This window comes from Acinonyx jubatus, chromosome X (genome assembly GCF_027475565.1).
Source record: "Acinonyx jubatus isolate Ajub_Pintada_27869175 chromosome X, VMU_Ajub_asm_v1.0, whole genome shotgun sequence".
NCBI classification, from domain to species: domain Eukaryota; kingdom Metazoa; phylum Chordata; class Mammalia; order Carnivora; family Felidae; genus Acinonyx; species Acinonyx jubatus.
The window spans coordinates 103815473-103838770 of NC_069389.1; the positions used below are offsets into that span (position 1 = coordinate 103815473).

The window sequence follows — 23298 nt, forward strand, 5'->3', positions numbered from 1 at the left end:
TGCCGTTTGGAAAATATACATAGGAGATTTAAATCTCTTAGTAAAGAAAGAAGTAAATGCTTTGTAGAAAGAAGATGGAGGAAAATGAGGATCTTTACAAGGGAGTTCAGAGCCATCTAGTGGTTGTTAATAATATACCGGTTTTTTTATTTAGAAAATGAAATAAGGATATGTAGTTCCATAGCCATGTTCATGTATTTCAAATAACATAAGGTTTTTCTTGCATTTGTGAATGTTTCATCCTCTGCTTTAGTTTAATGATTCTAGAGACTGAAAACAGCATCAAACTCTCAACATTTTAAAAAATTAGTAACATATTACTGAAATAATACTCAAAATCTAGCAAAAGATCTATCACATAAAAGGGCATTTATGATCTAAAACATGATTCACTGACAAATGCAGGTAGGCATTTGTCTTCTACAAGCTGTTGGTGCTTCTCTACATTAGATCATTACACACATAAAACTCCAAATGGCTAAAATTTTTAAACTCATGGCCTTTGAAAGGAGTTCTCTGCTAAACATGGTCATAGATGCACTGAGTTAGAAGACACCTTAAAAGGCCAACTAGCTCACTGCCAAAGCCTTCAGACAATCAAAGCAGAATCTCTTTCAAAGCTAACAGAAAAGCTACTCTATACCATTCTTCAATAATCTATTTCAATGATCCAAGGAACCCTGTCAAACAACTCTTTCCTACATCAAACTTCTGGCTTTCATGCTGCAAATTAATTCTTATCTTTTTTATTCTTATTTTTTAATTCAATGCTTCCTACTATACCTTATTAACATAAACCTCTTCATATTCTTTTGTGTAAGCAGAGCACTTTAAATTTATGCCTATTGAATGTTATGGTGTGAGACTCAACCTATCCATCATTCCAATTTCTCTAGTTCCTTTTGAATCCTGGCTTGATCCAAAGTATTTGCTAGCTCTCCAGCATTATGTATTTCATAAACTTGATAGATATATTATAATAGTCCAAGAACACTCTAAATTGATGTTACAGTTTTAAGAAATACTTGATCTTATCTGCCAGAATTAGCGTCTTCAGTGCAGCAACCCAGATTTTTCTTTTTTTTCAGTTCAGCTTGAACTTAAAATAAAAAATGAATCAGAGGCACCTGGGTGGCTCAGTCAGTTAAGCATCTGACTTGATTTCGGCTGAAGTCATGATCTCATGGTTTGTGGGTTCGAGCCCCACGTTGGGCTCTGTGCCGGCGGTGTAGAGCCTGCTCGGAATTCTGTCTCCCCCTCTCTCTCTGGCCTTCCCAGCCTCTCTCTCAATCTCAAAATAAATAAATAACCTTTAAAAAAATATGGGGCACCTGGGTGGCCCAGTCGGTTGAGTATCTGACTTCGACTTGGGTCATGATCCCGCGGTTCATGGGTTCGAGCCCCACATCAGGCTCTGTGCTGGCAGCTCGGAGCGTGGAGCCTGCTTCGGATTCTGTGTCTCCGTCTCTCTCCACCCCATCCCTCTTGTGCTCTCTTTCAAAAATGAATAAACATTTAAAAAATTTCACAAAAAAATAAATAAGTAAGGGGCACCTGTGTGGCTCAGTCAGTTAAGCATCTGACTCTTAGCTCATGTCATGATCTCACTGTTTGTGGGTTTGAGCCCCACATCAGGCTCTGCACAGTCAGTGCAGGATTCTGCCTGGGATTCTGTCTCTCCCTCTCTCTGCCCCTTCCCTGATCGCTCTCTTTCTAAAAATAAATAAATAAACATACATACATACATAAATGAATCAAACAAAACATTAAGCATTGCTTTGCACCCTTATTTCCACTTTTGGCCAAGAAAACATTTATGAAAGATAGCAGCTACTTAAAAATGTCCATTATTTGAACTGTTAGTTTCTGGTGCTTTTAATTTTTAGGCTATCTAAAGCTACTTTTGTCTTAATTACCTCAGCTGACAAAAGACTGACAATGCTAATATTAAAAATGTGTTGCATTTTAAAAACCATTCAATATCAATTTGAACTCTGTTAAGCAGCATTAAAATTTAACAGGCACACAATTTACATTAGGAAGTAACAAAGTAAATTGCATGAAGCTAAAATATCTTTTCTACTTAATTATTCTGTCTCATAATATTCTTTTAAAGACTCACTTAGGCAACAATTCCTTCTCATTGAAAATAAATCCTTAAGTTGCTCACACAGTGTGAAGCACCTCCTGCCTAATTACAAATAGGGAAGTATACCTTTAAAGTGGACAGCTCTGGTGGTCACCATTTTAACCAAGTGATCAAACTTAGCATCACCAAGAGGGGGACAACCTATGTCATCGTGTCCCCTGACGTGATGCAATAAGTACACATCACTTACGTCACATTCTTGCCAAAAATGCTTAACCTAAATCTAAAAATGAGCGAGATAAATGTGGAACATTCTATGGGGTGCCTGGGTGGCTCTGTGGGTTAAGCGTCCAACTTTGGCTCAGGTCATGATCTCACAGTTTGTGGGTTGAGCACCGCATCGGGCTCTGTGCTGACATCTCAGAGCCTGGAGAGCCTGCTTCAGATTCTGTATGTCTCTCTCTCTCTCTCTGCTCCTCCCCTCCTCACACTCTGTCTCAAAAATAAACATTAAAGTTTTTTAACAAAAAAAAAGTGGGACATTCTAGAAAACAGTAAGTTCAGGTACCTTAAAAAGCCATTTGTCATGAAAAACAAAAAGTTGTAGATTGAAAAAGACTAAAGAGGATCAGCAACAAAATGCAGTATGTGAACCTTGCCTAGATCATCAATTTAAGAAAACAGCTATGAAAGACACTTTGAGAGAAACTGGAAAATTCTGTACATGGGACTGTATACCAGATGACATTACTGAATCAATGTTCACATTTTCAGGTAGGATAAAGGTATTATGGTTATGTAAGGAAAAGTTCTTATTTCTAGGAGATAAATGTTTAAGTATTTAGAGGTGGACACTCATGATTTTTTCAACTTACTTCCAAATGGCTCAGAAATATAGAATGTATATTTATGAATATCAGATACAGATACGTATTTCTGAATATAGGTATGTTCCTATATTTCTGAATACAAAATATAGGCTCTATGTGTACATACAGATTCTATGTATATATGTACAAATGTATATGTGGGTAGGGGGAGAAAGCCAATGTGGCAAAATGTTAACCATTAAAGAATCTAAATGAGGAATATATGACATTTGAAATTTTTCAAGATAAAAAGTTGAAGGAAATAAGAAAAGAATACATACCATGGCAGTTCTAGACTTGATAAACCAGTCAAATCTAAACTGAGGAGCATTCCGTACACACTGTCTTAATTCTTCATACACGTTTTCTCTGTCAAAGCCCATTTTGTGTAACATACAAATCAAGAATCTATCTTCTTCCTCAGTATAGTTCTTTCCTTTGCTGGTTCCATACTGAATACGTAACTGATGAAATGGAGCCTTGTATCTTGCAATCTATAAATTTAAACAAAATAGTGATTTTAACTAAATGTGTAATAAGTCAAAACTAATCACTGTATCAATTAAAACAATCTAATAATAATTTTTAAATTATGAAATAAAGTACTTTGGCATCCAGGGCTTTCTTGATACTGATCCTTCGTTGAATTCTTGCTTCTCCACGTTCAATCTGAGCCATAATTTTCTCAATGTCCTGTAATTCATTGCAACGTTCCCAAAAGACAGCTGAAAAACACAATTATTACTTTTCAATAAATGTACTACCATCTTAAACAAATGAATCCAAGGAACTATAGAATAAAGAATTAACAGGGCATGATGTAGTAAACTTACACTGTTTAAAACTTAAGATTCAGATTCATCTGTATATGTGTATATGTTCAATTATTAAATACCCCTTTTTATTTAAAAGTAAGACCTTGGGGCACCTGCGTAGCTCAGTTAAAGCTTCCGATTTTGGCTCAGGTCATGATCTTGCAAACCAGTCCATGAGTTCAAGCCCTGCGTCGGGCTCTAGGCTGACTGCTCAGAGCCTGGAGCCTGCTTTGGCTTATCTCTCTCTCACTCTGCCCCTCACTGGCTCACGCTCTGTGTCTCTCTCTCAAAAATAAACATTAAAAAATTTAAAACACCTCAACAAGAAGGTTTTAGGTTAATGAATTTCTTTTCATGAAATATTATAGAATTTTTAATTATCAATCTCAAATGACTAGAATTTTTAAAGATACTACAGACACTAATTTAAGCTATGCTTTCATTCAAACATGATATAAAAGGGACCAAACACATAAAGTGAAACAGGAGAGAGGTAGCCATATAAACTTAGAGAACACAGCTTCCTAGCAAGAAAAAACAAAAACAAAACCCATTATCAACTCAAACTTCTTATGAAGCAGCAATTTATTACTGAAACTTTTTGTTAAATTTATCTTGAGAGAGAGCAAAAGAGAGTGCATGTGAGAGAGAGAGGGAGAGAGAGATTCCCGAGCAGGTTCCGTGCTGTCAGCACAGAGCCCAATGTAGGGCTCGATCTCATGAACCCAGAGATCATGACCTGAGCTGAAACCAAGAGTAGAACTCTTGAGAGCCACCTAAGCGCCACTCTTACCAAAACTCTTATTTCACTTTTGGAACCACTCACTAAACTTACAATATTTCCAACAACCTGTACCCTGTTTTCTAAACTTACCTGAAATAGTCTTTTCTCTTAAAAACAAAACAAAAAAACACAAAGTCACCCAAATTTTATATATGATCTAAATGATCTGGCTGCATTAGGTCACATCTTATGACTTCAGTGGAGGGTATTTTAATGTTTGTTTGTTTGTTTGTTATTGAGAGAGAGAGAGAGAGAGAGAGAGAGAGAGAGAGAGAGAGAGAGAGAATCCCAACCAGGCCATGTGCTGTCAGTGCAGAGCCTGATGCAGGGTTAAATCCCATGACCATGAGATCATGACCTGAGCCAAAATCAAGAGTTGGATGCTCAACCGACTGAGCCACCCAGGTGCCCCAGTGAAAGGCCTTTTATTTTTTTTTTTTAATTTTTTTTTCAACGTTTATTTATTTTTGGGACAGAGAGAGACAGAGCATGAACGGGGGAGGGGCAGAGAGAGAGGGAGACACAGAATTGGAAACAGGCTCCAGGCTCTGAGCCATCAGCCCAGAGCCTGACGCGGGGCTCGAACTCACGGACCACGAGATCGTGACCTGGCTGAAGTCGGACGCTTAACCGACTGCGCCACCCAGGCGCCCCGAAAGGCCTTTTAATGGAATACTCTACATTCTCAAGTTTTTCATTTTTAGAGCCTATCACAAAAGGAATGTTAGTGCTCTCTGATTTTTATTTGCTGGGGGGGGGGGGGCTTCAATAACAAACATTTATTTCTCACAGTTATGGAGGCTGAGAAGTCCCAAGATCAAGGTGCTGGAAGATTCCAAGTCCAGTGAGAGCCCAAACCCTGGTTCATAGATGATGGTCTTCCCAATGTGTCCTCACATGCTGGAAAGGGCAAGGGAGCTCTCTGGGGTCTCTTTTATAAGGGCACTAATCCCATTCGTGAGTACTCCACCCTTATGACCTAATCACCTCCCAACCCTACCTGCTAATACCATCACACTGAGGGTTAGGATCTCAACATCTAAATTTGAGGGGGAAACATTCAACCTATAGCACACAATCTGAACATTAGTGGGCCATTTTCTTCTTTGCGCTGGACGTTAACCACCCATCTCAGCATCACAAAAGAAACTGTCACTCTCTGGTTTTTATAAGCACCTTTGTTCATTTATTCATTCTCTCTTATTCATTCAGCATACAAATGCCTGCTATGTAGAAGATATGAACAGCCAATTATATACACTTCTTTTATTGCAACCAACTACATGAAACCATTCTGATCTCCCCATCCTGTGACATGGCCCCAATTTAACCGTGCTGAGCCAGTCCTGCCACCGGGCTTAGTGTCAAATGTGAGAGAACATCTGATACGGTATCTTTCTGAATCACTTCTTTTCTTGCAATTTCATAAACACTGATGCTATTTTGAAGAAAATTCTACTTTGGAAAATCTCTCCGCACAAAATCTCTTATATTCTTTTCATTAGAATGAAAATGCTGTTAGAATTTCTCATCTATTTTTACCCTTTCTAAGCCCCCAAATGCTGTAAACTTATGTGATAAAGCTTACAAGTAATAGTAATGCTATACTGGAATCAAGGAAAAGGAAGTTCATAAATTTGGTATTATATGAAGTAAAAGCTCAATATAATCAGCCTCTAAATTCCTTGTTAATCACCAGAAACCCTCTCTGATTTCCAAAAGAAAAAGTGTCTTTTCTCTTATTAAACCTGGATTTCTTCAAGCACTAACAGTACAGATAAATTAAAAGCTGTTCCTAGGTTATATTAATTTTTGGTATATTTATTAGTATCCTCTCCCAGCTATTTTTCATGGCAAAAACACAGAATTTCAACTGTTAAAGCCACATAGGCTTTGAGGGGTTAGCACAGAAACCTAAACCTACTTTGTAATATTGTTTCTATAAGGGAAAAAAAATGCTCTAGATTCTAAATAGCTGATACTCAGACTAAATTTGAAAGTTCAACCTATTTGTAAGTAAGAAAATTCCTGTTCTACATATAGAAAACTTGCTAGAGATAATTACCTATTTTTACTAAGATTTCTTTCAGAAGCCTGAGGTTCCATGTGCTGCGACATGGGCATTCATATTAACTCTATATGCTTCAAGACCAAAGACACAGCTAAGTAAGGGAGAGGATTCCAGAACCAATCAAAAGATTTATTGTAGGGGGTATCTGGGTGGCTCAGTAGGTTGAGCATTGACTTCGACTCAGGTCTTGATCTTGTAGTTTGTGGGTTCGAGCCGCATGTTGGGCTCTGGGCTGACAGCTCAGAGCCTGGAGCCTGCTTTGCATTCTCTCTCATTCTCTCTCTCTGTCTCTCTCTCTGTCTCTCTCTCTCTCTCTCTCAAAAATGAATAAACATTAAAAAATTTTCTTTTAATTAAAAAAATTTAAAAATTAAAAATAATTCTAGCAGTCTTTTTAGATCTATTCCAGCTTGCCTCAAGTTAATGGAATCCACATGACCTGTCTGGAGCTGATTAGAACTCTAAGGGTGTTTGAGGACCTCAATTCCCTGAGAAGAATCTTCTATTTCAAAGATGTCCTAGAAAGACACAAATTCAATCTTCTGAACCTCAAGTCTCAGATCTGAATTGCCCATAAGAGGATCAAATTCCAGAGATGGGTAAGTGGGAAACTCATTTTGTCAATGCTCATTTAACAGCTACCCTTGTTTCGTTAGGACTTTACTTGGCTCGATAAGCTAACTGCTAAGGATAATAGCAGCCTATTTAGGTAAATCTTATAATCTTATCGTGGAAATACAATTACATTTTATACTGTTACCTACACTTTATGCTTAATAGTTTAAAAGATCTCTGAACAATGATACAATTAAATTGATACTAAAGAAATGAATAGGTTACAATTAAACACTATGTTTAAAGTTATACACAAACCTGAATACTCCATGACCTCTTCAGGTGATTTGCCCTCCACCTCTCGAGCTATATTATCAATGTCATCTCTTCCATACTTCTCATTAGCTTTAATAAACTGGTTAAAATCTCGCTTAGTCCAGTTTGTGAATCCCTGTGAACAAAATATTAAGCATCATCAACAGAGGTTAAATTAGCAAATCCATTTATCCATTTATTATTCTACATGTTTTTTACAATGATACATTAAAAACAGTTTGAAAGACTTAAAATGTTCCTCCTTATAAAATCCCAGGGTATTTTTGGAATCAGAAGTTGAGTGTTATAAAAATAACTGATTTTCTATCATGAAGAGATATACTTCTAAGTACTACAAATGGATTTATAGTTCCAAGATATTGTGTAGTTTTTAATTCCGTATTTTATAGATGCCTACATTAAAACACAAATGCACTGATATAAAAATGCTAATATAAAAATGAAGTCCTTTATATTTCAGTGCTTCAACAGTTTTTTTTCAGATCTGTTCCCATGTAAATTAAGAAAGGAATGTGGTTGCATTAAATCCAAAAAACTTAGAGGGAAAAATAAGAATGCAGAAAATATTTCATACTCTTTATAGCATTCCAAATTACAGGTGGGTTTGTTTTTTTGTTTTTTTTGTTTTTTTGATGAATACAGTGCAGCACTATAAGTGTATCTTCTCTTCCTTATGATATACTTAATAACATTTTCTCTTCTCTAGCTTACTTTATTGTAAGAATACAGTATGTAATACATGTAACATGAAAAGTATGTGTTAATCTGCTATTTATGTTAGCAGTAAGGCTTCCAGTAAACAGTAGGCTATTAGTAGATAAGCTTTGGGGGAGTCAAAATTACAGGAAATTTTTCAGCTTCATGGGGGGGTCAGCATCCCTAACTCCCACATTGTTCAAGGGTCAACTGTACTGTGAATAAATAATTTCTATTCAAAATTGTATTCATAAAATAGAATCTGTATAATCAGAATATGACTGGTCCCACCCAATTTCCTTATTAAAAGATTGAACAGTTTAATCACTGTTTTAAATCTCTGGTATTATTAGCATGTCTGTGAAATCACAAAACCAAGAATTTGTTTTCTACTTCTTATTTCCCAACCCATAAAAATGTGATATCACTGGCAGTTCAAAACTCTATCCCTAGCTTTTAGTTGATGAAGATTTCAGGTGACCCCACATTTTGTTTCTTTGCCATGATTTTTTATTAAGATTAATTATTTAAGGCACCAGAGAAAGATGTTTAAAGATGAATTCAACTACTAGGAGGAACAAAAAAAAATTGACTTTACTTCTAGTTACAAACTAAAGCAATTTCTCAGTTGATAATGTGTATTCACAATATACTGTACATTCACCATATACTACAAGCCAAGTAGTATTCTAAGACCAGAACTTTACTTTTGTGTTCAGGAAATAAATTGTGAAAATACAACATGAATATTTAAATGTTTTATTTTATTCTGTGGTAAGTCCTAATATTCAGCCAAAGCAATTACATTGTCAAACTAAACTTTATGACTTCCAGGCATTTGGCTGCAAAACTTATGATTATACTTTGCAAAAATTCATTCAGTAAAGTTACACATCATAACAAAGACCTATATAATAAGATAAAAATACAAAACTATCTTTCAATAATTAATGTGGCCAACTTTCCTAGCACTGTGCTTTGCATATTTTTCAAAAGAACTTGTTGAATAAATAAATCTTGCTAGCAACTTTCTATATACTAAGGTGGTACCATCCAGTACATTTGTTTATTATCTTGCAAGGGTCTTTTACACTGTAACTTTTTTTTATCTTCTACAGATTATTTGTGTATTACTTCTATACTCATAAAACTCATTAAACCAACAATGACCAGAAAGCATTAATATTTTGTTCAAATGAAAATGTTCCCTATTTAATAACTATTAGCTTTTAATTATACAATAATCACATTACAGGTTCAGAAATCTCTCATTGTTATATGAAAGTCCTTTCCAAGAAAGGATAAAAAGCATTTTGAGAATTACGAAATTATTCTAATAAAATATTAGTAGAGTACAATTTCAGAGGACAGTTCACAAAAATGAAATAAATTTAAACTTTGAAGAATATGCTCGTAATTACTGTCTACCAAGCTTCGTATGTGTATTAACTGAGTTTAGTATAATTGCTAAAATATGTCTTCTTAGTAATAACTGACACTTATATTTTGCATTTATGTATTCTCTAGCATTTCCAAATGCATGTATTCTACAAATGGGATTAAAAAAAAGAGGAATATCTGATCTAAATGTATGTTTACAAAATAGCCCTGAGTGTTGCTGATGTGTCTAATCAGCCCATACAATAAAAGGTAAATGTGATCTGTTTTTTTTCTTTTTCTACTGGTTAATGAAGAAGCACTTCAGCCACTTAAAATATTTTACTTGTGTGAGAAGTTTTTCTTTTTCTTCAGTCTCTTCTGGTGTAAGAGGTTCAGCTCCATCAATCTTTTTTTGCTCCTCTCTTTGAGACACAGCTGGATTGGGGATATCAGGATTCCGTGGGACCTATAAATCAAGAGATGAATTTTAATTAAACTGTTGAGAAAAATTAATTAAGGGTATATATATATACGTATCAATCTTAGAGTTATTTCAACAGTAAACAATATAAAGCCATACCAGAATGATACGGGATCCTCTCCACGTTCTTACTACAATGCTATTACCAAAATAAAAACCATTTTTAAATGTGCCATGTGGTATTGTAGAGTTAAGCCCACAGCTAAATGCCACATTATATTCTAGATTTATTTATAACTGTGGAACAAAATACATCCTTGTAATATTGTAATATATGGTGGTAACAATAATACCATTATGCCAACACTAACATTATACAATAAAATTTCAAGCCCAGAAGAAACAAAAAGTTTGGCAGTACAAAAAGAACTCATACACACCTGGCAATATAGACCAGGGTAGAGAAGTGCAATGCACTCAATGCTCTGATCACTTCAAAATGCAAAAAGAAAGGAATGATTTTACTGCCTGCCAGGGCATGGAAAGGGAGAGCAACTTCACATAAAATGCCAAGACTGGAAGAAGTGACAGGATAATGAAGAACCCAAACTCTACACTCTACATATATAGAGAATATATGTAAGAGGGAAAGGGTGGCAGAGTATGCGAACAGCTGTGATGCAATCAGCAGTCAAGAGAAAAAGATAAAGTAGCAATGACCAACAGAAATTCTAGTGTTTAGGATACAGAGTTACAGATAAACTGACAACTAAGAAGAGAGTTCAAGTCCAAAAGAGTGGGGACAGAAGCTCAGGTCTCCAAGGAAGCAAGCAATCAGCCAGGCACCTGTATCTCAAAACCGCAGCCCCTATGTCCAGTGTGTCACAGTGAACACAACCAGTACAGCTCAGCAGTTTGCAGCAGCATTCACTGTATGGATTGACAAACTAAGTCACTCAGCCCAAAGCCTCACACCATTTCTATGTCCATCTGCAGTAACGTAAGTAACATAAGAGGGCAAGTACCTAACATGTGTACTGCATTTTATAGTATTCCATTAAACATGAAAAGAAAAGGGTTGGGGCACCTGGGTGGCTCAGTCAGTTAAACGTCCAACTCTGGCTCAGGTCATGATCTTGAGGTCCTGGAGTTCGAGCCCTACATCGGGCTCTCTGCTGTCAGCACACAGCCCATTTCAGATTCTCTGTCCTTCTCTCTCTGTCCCTCCCCCACTCATGCTCTCTCTCTTAAAAATAAATACAAAAAAAATTTTTTAATTAAAAAAAAACAGGTTGACACTAAGCCTTCCACTGTTTGATATGCACACCTATCATAAACAACTCATTCCTTATGGTTTTACTACAATGTAATTATGATACACATCAGAGTACATTTTTCTAATTGTTGTACATATTTCATAGAGTTTGAAACCATAGTGTAACTTGAAAATAAATATTTTTTAATTTATTTTTTGAGAGAGAGTGAGTGAGCCAGTAAGCGTGAGCCAGGGAGGGGCAGAGAGTGGTGGGGGGGAGACAGAGGATCAGAAGCAGGTTCTGCGTTGACAACAGTGAACCTGATGCAGGGCTCAAATTCACAAACCATGAGATCATGACTTGAGCCGAAGTCAGACACTCAACAATTTTTAATATTTTCATAATAATTTTTAAATTATTGTATCCAGTAGTTTTTTAAATGTAAACCCTACTAATTTTAAAAGAATTACTGAAAAAACAGGTTCATTTGCAATCATCAGTACCAGACAATCAAATTAGTAAGTACAGACTAAATGTCTATTATGTCTGTAGCACCATGACAGGTATTCACTGGAATATAAAATAAGTGGACATGGTCCTTGCCTACAGGAAGCCTCACAACCCAGTTGTGGAATTTTAAACTCTAAGGATTTGGGGAGCTGAAGAAGAGGCAAACAATATTTGAGGCTGGAACACTAGGAGCAAAACCAGTAAAAGCAATGCCAGGAAGGATCATACACGGTTTATGTTGAAAAGGGGTAAGAAACAAGGCCAGGTGGAGAGAGATTTACAAGCCTTTTAAACTACACAGTACACAACAGCAAGCCACTGGAGATTTTTCAATAGGAGACTAAAGTGTCAAAACGTGTTTTCACTTGGAAGCTTTGTGCTGGATGCACTGAAGTGTGGAAACGGCAAGAAAACCAGCTAAACGGCCATAATCTAGAAATGAGGTATGATCACCTGGCCTAAGATGGTTACAAATGTAAATGGAAAACGTATAAATTAAAAATGAAATGCAGGCCAGTGACAAGCATGACTAAAATAACTTTTATCAAAAAATATATATATAAAATAATTTTTCAATAGCTAAATTCAATTTTTAAATTACAGGCGCACCACCAATTCCATTCCTAACATATCTATCTATACAAAGGCTTTTACAAAGGGGTGCCTGGGTGGCTCAGTCAGTTGAGTGTCTGACTCTTGATTTTGGCTCAAGTCATGATCTCATAGTTCGTGGTTTTGAGCCACATCAGGTTCCGCAGCAGAGCCTGCTTGGGATTCTCTCTCTCTCCCTCTCTCTCTACCCATTCTGCACTCTCTCAAAATAAATAAATAAACTTAAAAAAATACTTTTGCAAAAATGTTCACAGCTTTACCCCCAACAGCCAAAAGCCAGAAAACAGCCCAGATGTCCATCAACATGAGAACAGATAAGCAAACTGGTATATCCTTACAATGGGATAGTACTTAGCAGTAAAAAGGAATGAGCCACCAAGAATGGGACATGAATGAATCTCAAAAACATTATGTTAAGAGAAAAACACCTTACACATAACACATGATTACATTAATGTGAAATTCTAGAATAAATAACTAATCTATGGAGGAAAATACTATCAGAACGGTGGTTGTCTCTGGGGAGTGAGTATAGAGATTGACTGGGAAGAGGCACTTTCTGGGGTGACGGTAATATGCTATATCTCCATAGGGGTTTAGTTCTGCAAATATACATTTGTCAAAATACAATGAATGAAACACTTAAGATTTATACATTGCATTGTATGCTAATTTTACCTTGAAAAAAGTATCAAATAAATATTGAACACTGGCTAATAATATGCACATTGAAGTGTTTCTGAGTGAAATATACTTAGGTCTGCAACTCTGAAATGCATAAAAAATAAGCTGGATATCCATTTGCTAGAAGGCTGGAGAAACGGACAAATAGGTGATAAAGCCAATATAGTAAGATATAAATTGAAGAATATATGTGGTGTGTATGTAGGTGTTCACTATACAATCATTTCAATATTTTTATATGGTTAAAATTTTTACATAACAAAATGTTTGGAAAAAATTACAGACAGAGCTTTAAAAAGTTTAATAGACCTGGGGTGCCTGGTGGCTCAGTCGGTTAAACATCCAACTTTGGCTCAGGTCATGATCTCACGGTTCATGAGTTCAAAAGCCCGCATTGGGCTCTGTGCTGACAGCTCAGAGTGTGGAGCCTGCTTCAGATTCTGTGTCTCCCTCTTTCTCTGCTCCTCCCCTGCTTGCACTCTCTCTCTCAAAAATGAATAAACATTAAAAACATTTTTTTTAAAAAAGTTTAATAGACCCTTGGTGATATATGAAATTACTGTGACTTTAAGTTTTAATTTTAACTGAGAAAAACTTATTTAATCTTAAGATATTTCTCTATGAAATAGCTTCAAAATCTCCATGTCCAGAAACCATTTTAACAAAGTACATATTTTATAAACATCTAATTTTATGCCAGAAAATGGAAATACACCTGGAAACATACCTGCACAAAATAAACTGCTCATTCCTATGCAGATATACCCAATACTAAAAATTTCCCCCTTGAACTTTAACAAAAGCAAAATCATAATACTATATTACACCATTAGATTTTAGGCTCCTTGGCAGACTACTTTTTCCACATCTACTGCTAATATTTTCAGTGCAGCAAAACTTTAGAAGGACTTCATCTGTGTTATGTTTACTATTTTAATTAAAATACCTAACTGCTAAAATTTCTAGTATTAGAAATTACTCAAAATGCCTACATTCCCATATCTCTTCCTATAATATTCATCTTTAAAAGGTATTTATTTTTTCATTTGTCATATTTGAAGCTGGAGAAAGCTGTAGAACATTCTAACATTTATCTTCAATAAAAAATTCGTTAGGGACAGATACAGACATTTGACAAATGGAGAAAGTTCTATAATCTCCGTGAGTTTTGTACATATTTTATAAATATGTTCTTATCAGCATTAAACTTCCTGGAGTGATTTCAAAGTGCTATATAAGAATTAAGTAAATAAATCATAGAGATACCTACACACTACCTGAAATATTCATACTGTATGTCTTACTGATGCCCCTCCCCCCAGTAACACTTAATACAGCCACAATAAACTAAAAGTTATCTTTCGAGAGGAAACATCTCCATTATTACTTGGATTTCTAGTCAGACATAAAGGAATGTGCAACTAAGAGCTGTGTTCCATTGAAAAGTGAAAAAAAATTTCGTCATGGTCAGAATGAGTTTTAGGAAGCCTTTCATAGAAATATGGAACAATGAATTAAATGCAGTGGCACACAAAGTCATGTAGTGACCTGAAATCAGCACATGGTACTGTCCTGCCACTGCAAACAGCTGGCTCACGATGGCACATTACCAAAACTCACAGAGATTATAGAACTTTCTCCATTTGTCAAGTGTCTGTATCTGTCCCTAAAGAATATTTTATTGAAGATAAATGTTAGAATGTTCTACAGCTTTCTCCAGCTTCAAATATGGCACAGGTCTTTCACACCAGATCTTAGACTCAATGGGACTTACAGATCCTCTGTTTTTTTTTTTAATTCTGCAATCGAAATTTCAATGAAGTCATCCTCTTCCAATAGAAAGATTTCAGGGAACAAGTGATTAAACACACTGAGTAACTCATTTAAGTTGCAAGGGCAGTAAAGCTTCTGAATGTGTCTAACTTGCAATAAGGTCAAAGCTAAGACAGCAGGGAGAATTGGCACATGATGCACTGCTATCCAACAAGTGGTTAGGGCAAAACAAAACAAACAAAACTTCTCAGGTTCAAGTAAAATAAAACGCTTTAATTCCAGATGTTATCATGAGCAATATTGTTGTGACCTTGTTGTGCTGAGTATCAGGGGGAAAAACAAAATAAAATTAAAAATGCAAATAGGCAGGCTCTGGAGAAAAAAATGTTCTTTACTAAGTGCTTCAAAAGTACAGAGCCCCCAACCAGACCCACCCAAAATCACTACAGAATAAGACTATGGGGGCTCAAAATGGACAAAACAGTACCGTGCACCACAATACCCCCAGCTATAAGACAACACCTCTCTCCCCAACAATCCTTTAAGCAGAAAGGGGGCAAGAGTCCTTTTTAAGAACCTAACTATGCTTTGAGAATACCAGGTAGTTTCACTGTAGCAGTTGTGTTCAACTGAGAATAAACCATTGCTCCATTCACTTTGTGGCTCTAGTGAGTTTTCTATAGCTATAGGGGGAAAAATGTTAGATACCTCTGAGAAGATATGTATAACAGTTATTAATATCACATGGTCGTGGGAAAAAAAAAACTTTTGCAGAGGACTAGCATGCCATGCTCCTCTGCCTATAGTCTCAACTCCAATACGACACGCACCCAATTGAAGCACACACCTTAGCTCAGATCTGCATCCCTGGTAAAGAATGGAAGAGACAAGGTTCAGAAAGAGCCAACATCCAGAATGTACTCTTATTTGTGTTATAAATCCTCAACTAAATAAATATGCATATGGAGGATCAAGGCAAGTCTTAAGATGACACAAACACAATCCACGATGAGGCTGAAGAGAACACACAGCTAGTAGAGTGGTAGGAGATAAATTCTCCTTCCACCATCGCCACCATGCTCCAAGCTGCCATCATCTTCTCTCATCTTTTCATCCTTCAACAGCCGCCTGGCTGGTGTCCCTGGGTAAAGTCATCATTCTCTGTATGTAGCCAGGGTGATCTTTTAAAAAATGTAAATCTGATCATACTCCACATCTTAAAAGTTGTTTAACCTAGGGCAAATTACTCAACCTCTATGTGCCTCAGTTTCCCCATCTGTAAAACAGAAATACAGTCTCAGGGCTGTTAGGAGGATAATGAGCCAATCTTTTTATTTTTAAATTTTTTTTAACGTTTATTCATTTTTGAGAGACAGAGAGAAACATAGCACGAGCGGGGGAGGGGCAGAGATAGCGGGAGACACAGAATCCGAAGCAGGCTCCAGGCTCTGAGCTGTCAGCACAGAGCCCGCCGCGGGGCCGAACCCACGAACTGTGACATTGTGACCTGAGCTGAAGTCGGACGCTTAATCAACTGATCCACCCAGGCATCCCGAGCTAATCTTTTTAAATAACTTAGAACAGAAAGCAACACAAGTAAGGACCAAATAGGTAACTGCTATTAGTATTTCACGACCCACTCACCCCTCCACCTTAAGAACGTCTCAATGGTTTTCCTTCGCTCTAAAGCTAAAGTTCAACTTAATGGGACCTACAATTAATGTTCAGTTAATGACCCACTCCACAACTTCATCTCACCCCTCTCCCTCATCACTCCTTACCAACCCTGGTCTGCCTTCAGTTTCTGAAGGGGCAATCCTCCTTCCTACTGTAACACCTTTGTACCTATGGTTTCTCTGATGAGCTCTTCTCTCCCACACTTCATACTTTGGCTAATTCCTGTGCATCTCTCTGATCTCAACTTAATGACACTGCCTTAGGGACCAACTCCCTGATCTCCCAATCCACATTTTATACCCATATCATGTTCCCTTGCAGCACCCTCTGTAAGCACAGAAAACAACTAATGCCATTACTCTGTTGTATCAACTTAATATCCATCTCCTCCAATGAAACACAAGTTCCATGCACTGAGGGACCTTGTCTGTCTTATTCACTACTTTATCATCAGTGCACGGCATAGGACCTGGCACAGAGGAGTCCTCAGTAAATATGAATTGAATGAAAAACAGCCCTCCTTTCACTCATACTCCCTTCTCCTGTTACTTCTCTCTGGGAGGTGAGGAAGAGAAAACAGCAAGGTGCCATAGCGTGGATTCCATGCCATCTTCCCTTTCCTCATTCATCCCTGTCCTCCCTCCTTCCACCTGCCTGCTTCTTGTCACCCTCTGCAGCTGTCCCTTCATTCCTCTCTCTACTAAGGTTTCTCTCTCCTCCATCTCCTTCCAGTTGGCTACTACCCAAATATGATTGTAAGACCTCACCCCTAACCACAAACCGCCCGTAATGAAAGGCACTGCTTACATTAAAACCAGAGTTGTGGCGAGAATGTGGTGGGCACTGTACTATGACAGGGAAAAGAATTTCAGTATCTCCAAAGGAGCACGAATAGTTATATCCACAGAGATGATTTTTTTCATTGCTGCTATTTGACTACCACTTGGCTTACCTCCCAAACAACATGTCACACCACTATAAACACAGTCCTTATTTAGGACTGCAAAGAGAAGCAGGGTTATGTCACATGCAGAAATAGCCCAGAATGCCTGGGGGAAAGAGCATAGCATTTGAACAGTGAGAACTCAGGTTTGAGACCAGCACCCTTGGCAACTCTGTTAGCTACGTGAACTTGAACAAGTCTTTTAACCTCTCTGAACTTCGGTCTCCTCATGTCTTATATGGAGGAGATAACACCAATGTCACAGGACTGTTAGAAATCAGATGAAGTGTGTGATAAAGGATTTCATAAATTATAAAAGGCTCTATACAGATATTTGATTAATAACTGGGTCTAACATTTCAATTAATTTTCAAGTCTCACTGATAACAGTCCATAAAAGTAACAATATAACGATTAACATTTTTATAACTTTAGTGGGATAATATATATTTGTATATTTGTTCACCTCATGAAATATTACTAATCACTTTATTAATATACTATTTTCATTTTTATTTTGAATCATTATTAAAATAACATGTTATTATCACTATTTTTGAAATATTGGATAATTCTCCATTAATTTTACAGTTTCTTCTGACATATTGCCATTTTCACTTTCTTTGAAACTGATTTTACTCCTGGTCTGAATGTTCAACCATGGTACTTTTACTCTTTTACAACTTCCTGAGATAGATTTTATCCAGTCATGTTGATTCAATACATTCAAATTTAATCACATTTCCTAAGCAGATTATAATTAACTACTTATATTCACCTTAAGTTTCTTGTTCCTGTTTATATATATTGAAGTTTAGTACATAAATAGCAAGGAAACCTTTTTTGCTCCATTTCAAATGGTACTGCTCTCACTCTGGACAAACAGTAGAAATACTCTAGAAATTCACTCTACTTTCAAAATATAAATGAACTAAGCATCTTATATACATGAAGCTGTTCTAGACACATTACAACTACTAATCAAAATAATTGGGTATAGTTCCACTTGTGATAAAGGTTCACAAAATAAATTAAAGCATAGCTTCCAATGCATGAAACAGAAAAGCTCATAAAACTACAATAGTGTTAATATTTTTTAAGTTTATTTATTTATTTTTGAGAAAGAGAAAGAGAAAGGAAGGGACAGAGAGAATCCCAAGCAGGCTCTACACCAACAGCACAGAGACCAACATGGGGCTGGAATTCACGAACCATGAGATCATGAGATCATGAGATCATGATCTTAGCCAAAATCCAGAGTTGGACACTTAACCGACTGAGCCACCCAGTCCCTAGTGTTAATATTTTTTATAATTTTGTTTATACTACTGAATTTTATACCTTGGTCATCCCTTTCCATTCACCAGAAAGTGAGTTTCAGCATATAGAAATAACCAGGTATGCTTAATCTCTCAGTGTGAAAGCTTTAGGGTGACAAACATTTCACTCACTAAAAATGGGTTCCTATCTACTTAAAAATTAAGAGTTTTGATTTCCAAACTATCATTTTTTAAAGTTTTTTTAAATGTTTATTCATTATTTTGAGAGAGAGAGTGTGTGAGTGGGGAGAGGAGCAGAGAGAGTGGGAGAGAAAGAATCCCAAGCAGGCTCCACGCTGTCAGCACAGAGCCAGAAGTGGAGCTCCATCTCATGACCTTGAGATCAAGACCTGAACCAAAATAGACACTTAACCAACTGAGCCACACAGGCACTCATCTAAAAGATCATTTTAAAATGTTAAAATTCATTATAATGTTTATTATTAGCTTTAACACCTACGTGGCAACAATCAAATAACCACCAACAGTGCTTTCATCAACCCAAGAACAATAAATACAAAAGTATTATTTCTTGATCTTATTAAGGAAAATGATTAAAAAAAAAACCTCCTGTCATCTATCATATATTCACTTCTAATTAAAGTTAATTGTTCGATTGTTCTTTCTACATAGTCTCTGACCAAACACTAGCATTATTAAAATAATGTTATTATCACTATTTTTGAAATATTGGATAATTCTCCATTAATCCCATTTCAAATTCATCCTATTGGTGACTTGATAGTTTGATGCTTTACTTCTAGTTAAACCTCCTCTTTGGTTTTAAAAACACCACTATTTTGAATTATTCTGATGTTCTCTCACATTAAAATGGAATTCTTTCCAGTCTACTTTAACAGATTATATTAGTTTAGAAGATTAGATTATAGGGCTTCCTGGGTGGCTTAGTTAAGCATCTGAGTCTTAATTTTAGCACAGGTCATGATATCACAGTTTGTGGGATCAAGCCCCACATCAGGCTTCACGCTTGCTGGAGCCTACTTAAGATTTCCTCTCTCCCTCTTCCTCTACCCTTCCCCCACCTGCATGCATACACTCTCTCCTCAAAAAAATTATACTAATCTGAAAACTTTTAAAAATAATAAATACTTGAAAAATTACCTTATAGCCTATTGTCTTCCTGTAATAAAGAATTTCCTTTTCCAGGAGCTCAAACAAACGTGGTGGGAAAAACTGAAAATCCTGAACATTTGGCTGCTTTGGAGGTCGGGGAGCCTATGGGGGGAAATGCATTATACGCATATTTGTTTTCAGTACATGAAGTGAACATACTTATCTTTATTTCTTTAATATATAGAAAAATAAATATAATAAGTCCCTTTATATAAGGCTGGGCATACCAGCTACTTTTCTACATTGTTGTTATATTTTAAAGACTATAATATCACACTAATATACACCAATCTAAATCACAGACCATGTTACAGGAGAATTCTGCTGTAGAGCAAAACAACAGAGCTCATTCTTTTTTACCTTTGGAATCTTTGGCTCACTGACACGTAAAGCCTCTCTAAAGTAGGCATCCACTGCGTAGTTTGCTTTGCGTTCTCGTTTAGGAGGTTCGATCCATTCCACCATCCCAAGCTATACACAGTAAGAACAAGGAATTTAATTATTCCAAAATGTTTATAAAAAATCAAATACAGCAAAGTTGCACAAGCATGAGAAAACTAAAGCTATTAGGAAGAATCAAACTTGCTTTAGATGTCACAATTATGTATCCCAAGTTCCAAAACCTTGTACCATACAGGCCAAGTTCAGGTTCAAGGATGCTTATCTTTTTCCTTTTTTTTTTGTAAATAAGTTTAATTCTTATTTTAAAAAAACCCTACTTCTTCCTTAGTAATTGGGAAGAATTTGCACAATCAGATTAGTATTTTATGTTAAAATGAATACACAGTATCTAATACAGATGGAAGACTAACATTGATTCTGGTGACTGTGTCAAGTGTATGAATTAGAAATAGCTGAATGGAGTATGATGAATATCAACACAACAGGCATGTGTCCCTTCAAATCAAGAGTTAAGTAAGGTCTTGGGGCACATGGGTGGCTCAGTCAGTTGAGCATCCAACTTCAGCTCAGGTCATGATCTCACCAGCTCATGAGTTCAAGCCCCACATTGGGCTCAGTGCTGACAGCTCAGAGCCTGGAGCCTGCTTCAGATTCTGTCTCCATCTCTCTCTCTCTCTGCCCCTTCCCCACTCGCACACTCTGTCTCTGTCTCTGTCTCTCTCTCTCTCTCTCAAATGTAAATAAACAAATTTTTTAAAAAGATGTAAAATGAAGTAAGGTCTTAGTAAGACAGCTGTGGGAAAAGTCAGTGGAATCAGAAAGACCTGAATTTGAAACCAGGTTCTGCCACTTTACCAGTTGTAGAACTTGGGGAAGATTAATTTCTCCCTCTATGAAGTGGGAATAGTAATACCTAACTTTAGGATTAAATGTGACCATGTAAGTGAAGGTATTAAATAAACTGCCAGGAGGTAAATGTAAATTATTATTAAATATCCAAAGTTGGGTGAACAATGATTAGGTCGCATTAAAAGACTTTACCCCAATATTAACTAGAAAATACAATTTAAAAGCCAATAGGCAAAACTGACAATCCAAAATTCTGGAGTCTCAAGAGATGGTTTTCCAGTTCAGATATTTTTTTTTTTGGTTTCAGAGTGTCTACCCTAGTGCCTGTACACAAAAGAGGCCATTAATCTATAATTAATACCACTCTATTTGATTCTATCTGAGGGTTGAGTTCCAACCTTGGTATCCTATTTTAAGAATGGATGATAAACCAAGATGACTAAGATGGTCAGAGATCTACAAACTCTCAGTGTCCAGAGAAGGGAAGACTAAAGACAGACATAATGGTGGCATTCACATATGTAAAAGTCTATCAAATAGAAGAGAACACAGTTCTCTTTTGAGCCATAAGGTTAAAACCAATGGGGAAAGTAAACTGCTACTTGATATAATTTAACAAATATGTCGTAAGTACCTATTTTATTATTTACAAGTCAGTGTCATGGATACAAAGATGAATAAAATAATGTCTTCCATCAAGGAGCTTGTAACTCAAATAAGAAGTGTTATGAGAAGCAAAAAACATAAAACAGTGAAATGAACTCTCCCAAGGAGTATGATTCCCAACATGACCACATGCAAATAGAGGCTGGATAACTGTCCTACATGCTCTAGATGGGATTTCTTAATTACAAAAAAGGTCAGACTAAATGACCTTTAAGTTATCTTTTAACTCTAAAAGCTTATGAAATACAGATAGTATAATGTAAGTTTACATAAAATAAAAATACTCAGTGAAATGAGTTTTGTTTTTTTCCCCTCAACTGAATTAATGTTAGAGGATAGTAACAGAAAAGATGTTTTATTAATAACCAATATGTTATATGTCTCAATTGGGATGAAAATAAATCAATAATAATTTAAATTAACTTAATCAAAAGTAATGTACTGGCCATTTAACCCAAACTTATATGCAAGTCTAGGTATTCAAACTTGGAATAAGCATTAAGGGTCAATTCCCAAACTTTGCAAAACACCAAATGGTGCTGAATTAGTTTTAGATAAGTAAATTAATACAAACTAATTCAAGTTGATTTCTTCAGGATCAATGTCAGTCATTATGATTCAATTTACCGGACAGACATGGCTGTAAAGTAATGCAACTGGTTCAACAAATCATATATGAACATCTACGTCATATAATTCCCATGATTTATGTACAAACAACATTCTTCTATGTTTTCAATTCTCTTCAAAGGATAATATTAACCTATTTTTGAACCTATCTAGAAAATATGAAAAGCCAGAAATAAAAGGTAATCTCAAGTCAGAATATTTTTAAAAATCTTATTTGGCCATTCAATTATAAAAACACAAGTCATCATAATTATTACTAAAATTTCTCTATATGTGTACATTACTTTGCTAGAAATGGAAGCACAGGAAAACCTGATATATTAGAAAGACAAATATTTTACTAAGTCTAATTTTACTCTAAGAATGTAGATATGAAGATCCACTGATATTTAGACTTTTCGCTGTTTAATATTTTTCCACTTTATAAAACACTCTTATTACCAATAAGCCCATGGAAATAACTGTAAAGTTTACAAAATTCACACCACACAATGAGATCTGGAAAACAATTTCTACCTTATGCATGCATGCCATCACGTTCATCTCATCAGAATAAAACGTAAACAGTCTAAACTAAGTTTACAGATAGAACCACCAAATAGATGTAAGTGAAGACACTAAAAACTACCAGAACTAATGATAGCAACAGAGCATTATCAGCATACTAGTTGCAATGCAAACTAAAATGGCTCACCTCTCATTCTTCAGTAAAATCAATATCCAAAATAAGCTTTCTTATTTTAACAAAATTCATTTCTGTGAGTTAAAAATATAACAGCCTTATGGAACAATTTCAGCAAACAAAATGATAAAATTATATTATAACT

At 36.0% G+C, this 23298-nt stretch overlaps 1 protein-coding gene across 11 annotated transcripts in view; it reads right to left on the bottom strand.

Annotated features, from left to right (window-relative positions):
* Positions 1-23298, bottom strand: part of SMARCA1 (SWI/SNF related, matrix associated, actin dependent regulator of chromatin, subfamily a, member 1) — a 262520-nt gene that overhangs the window by 202380 nt on the left and 36842 nt on the right. For all 11 annotated transcript variants that reach the window (XR_008289858.1, XR_008289857.1, XM_053201671.1 and 8 more), the window contains 6 exons: positions 20285-20395; positions 19913-20026; positions 9939-10061; positions 7502-7634; positions 3565-3683; positions 3240-3452 (listed from right to left, as the gene is read on the bottom strand). Coding sequence is in view for 9 of the 11 variants with exons in the window: in XM_053201671.1 (XP_053057646.1) it covers positions 3240-3452; positions 3565-3683; positions 7502-7634; positions 9939-10061; positions 19913-20026; positions 20285-20395 (813 nt within the window). In the remaining 2 variants the exon portion in view is untranslated. The remainder of the gene's footprint in view (positions 1-3239; positions 3453-3564; positions 3684-7501; positions 7635-9938; positions 10062-19912; positions 20027-20284; positions 20396-23298) is intronic.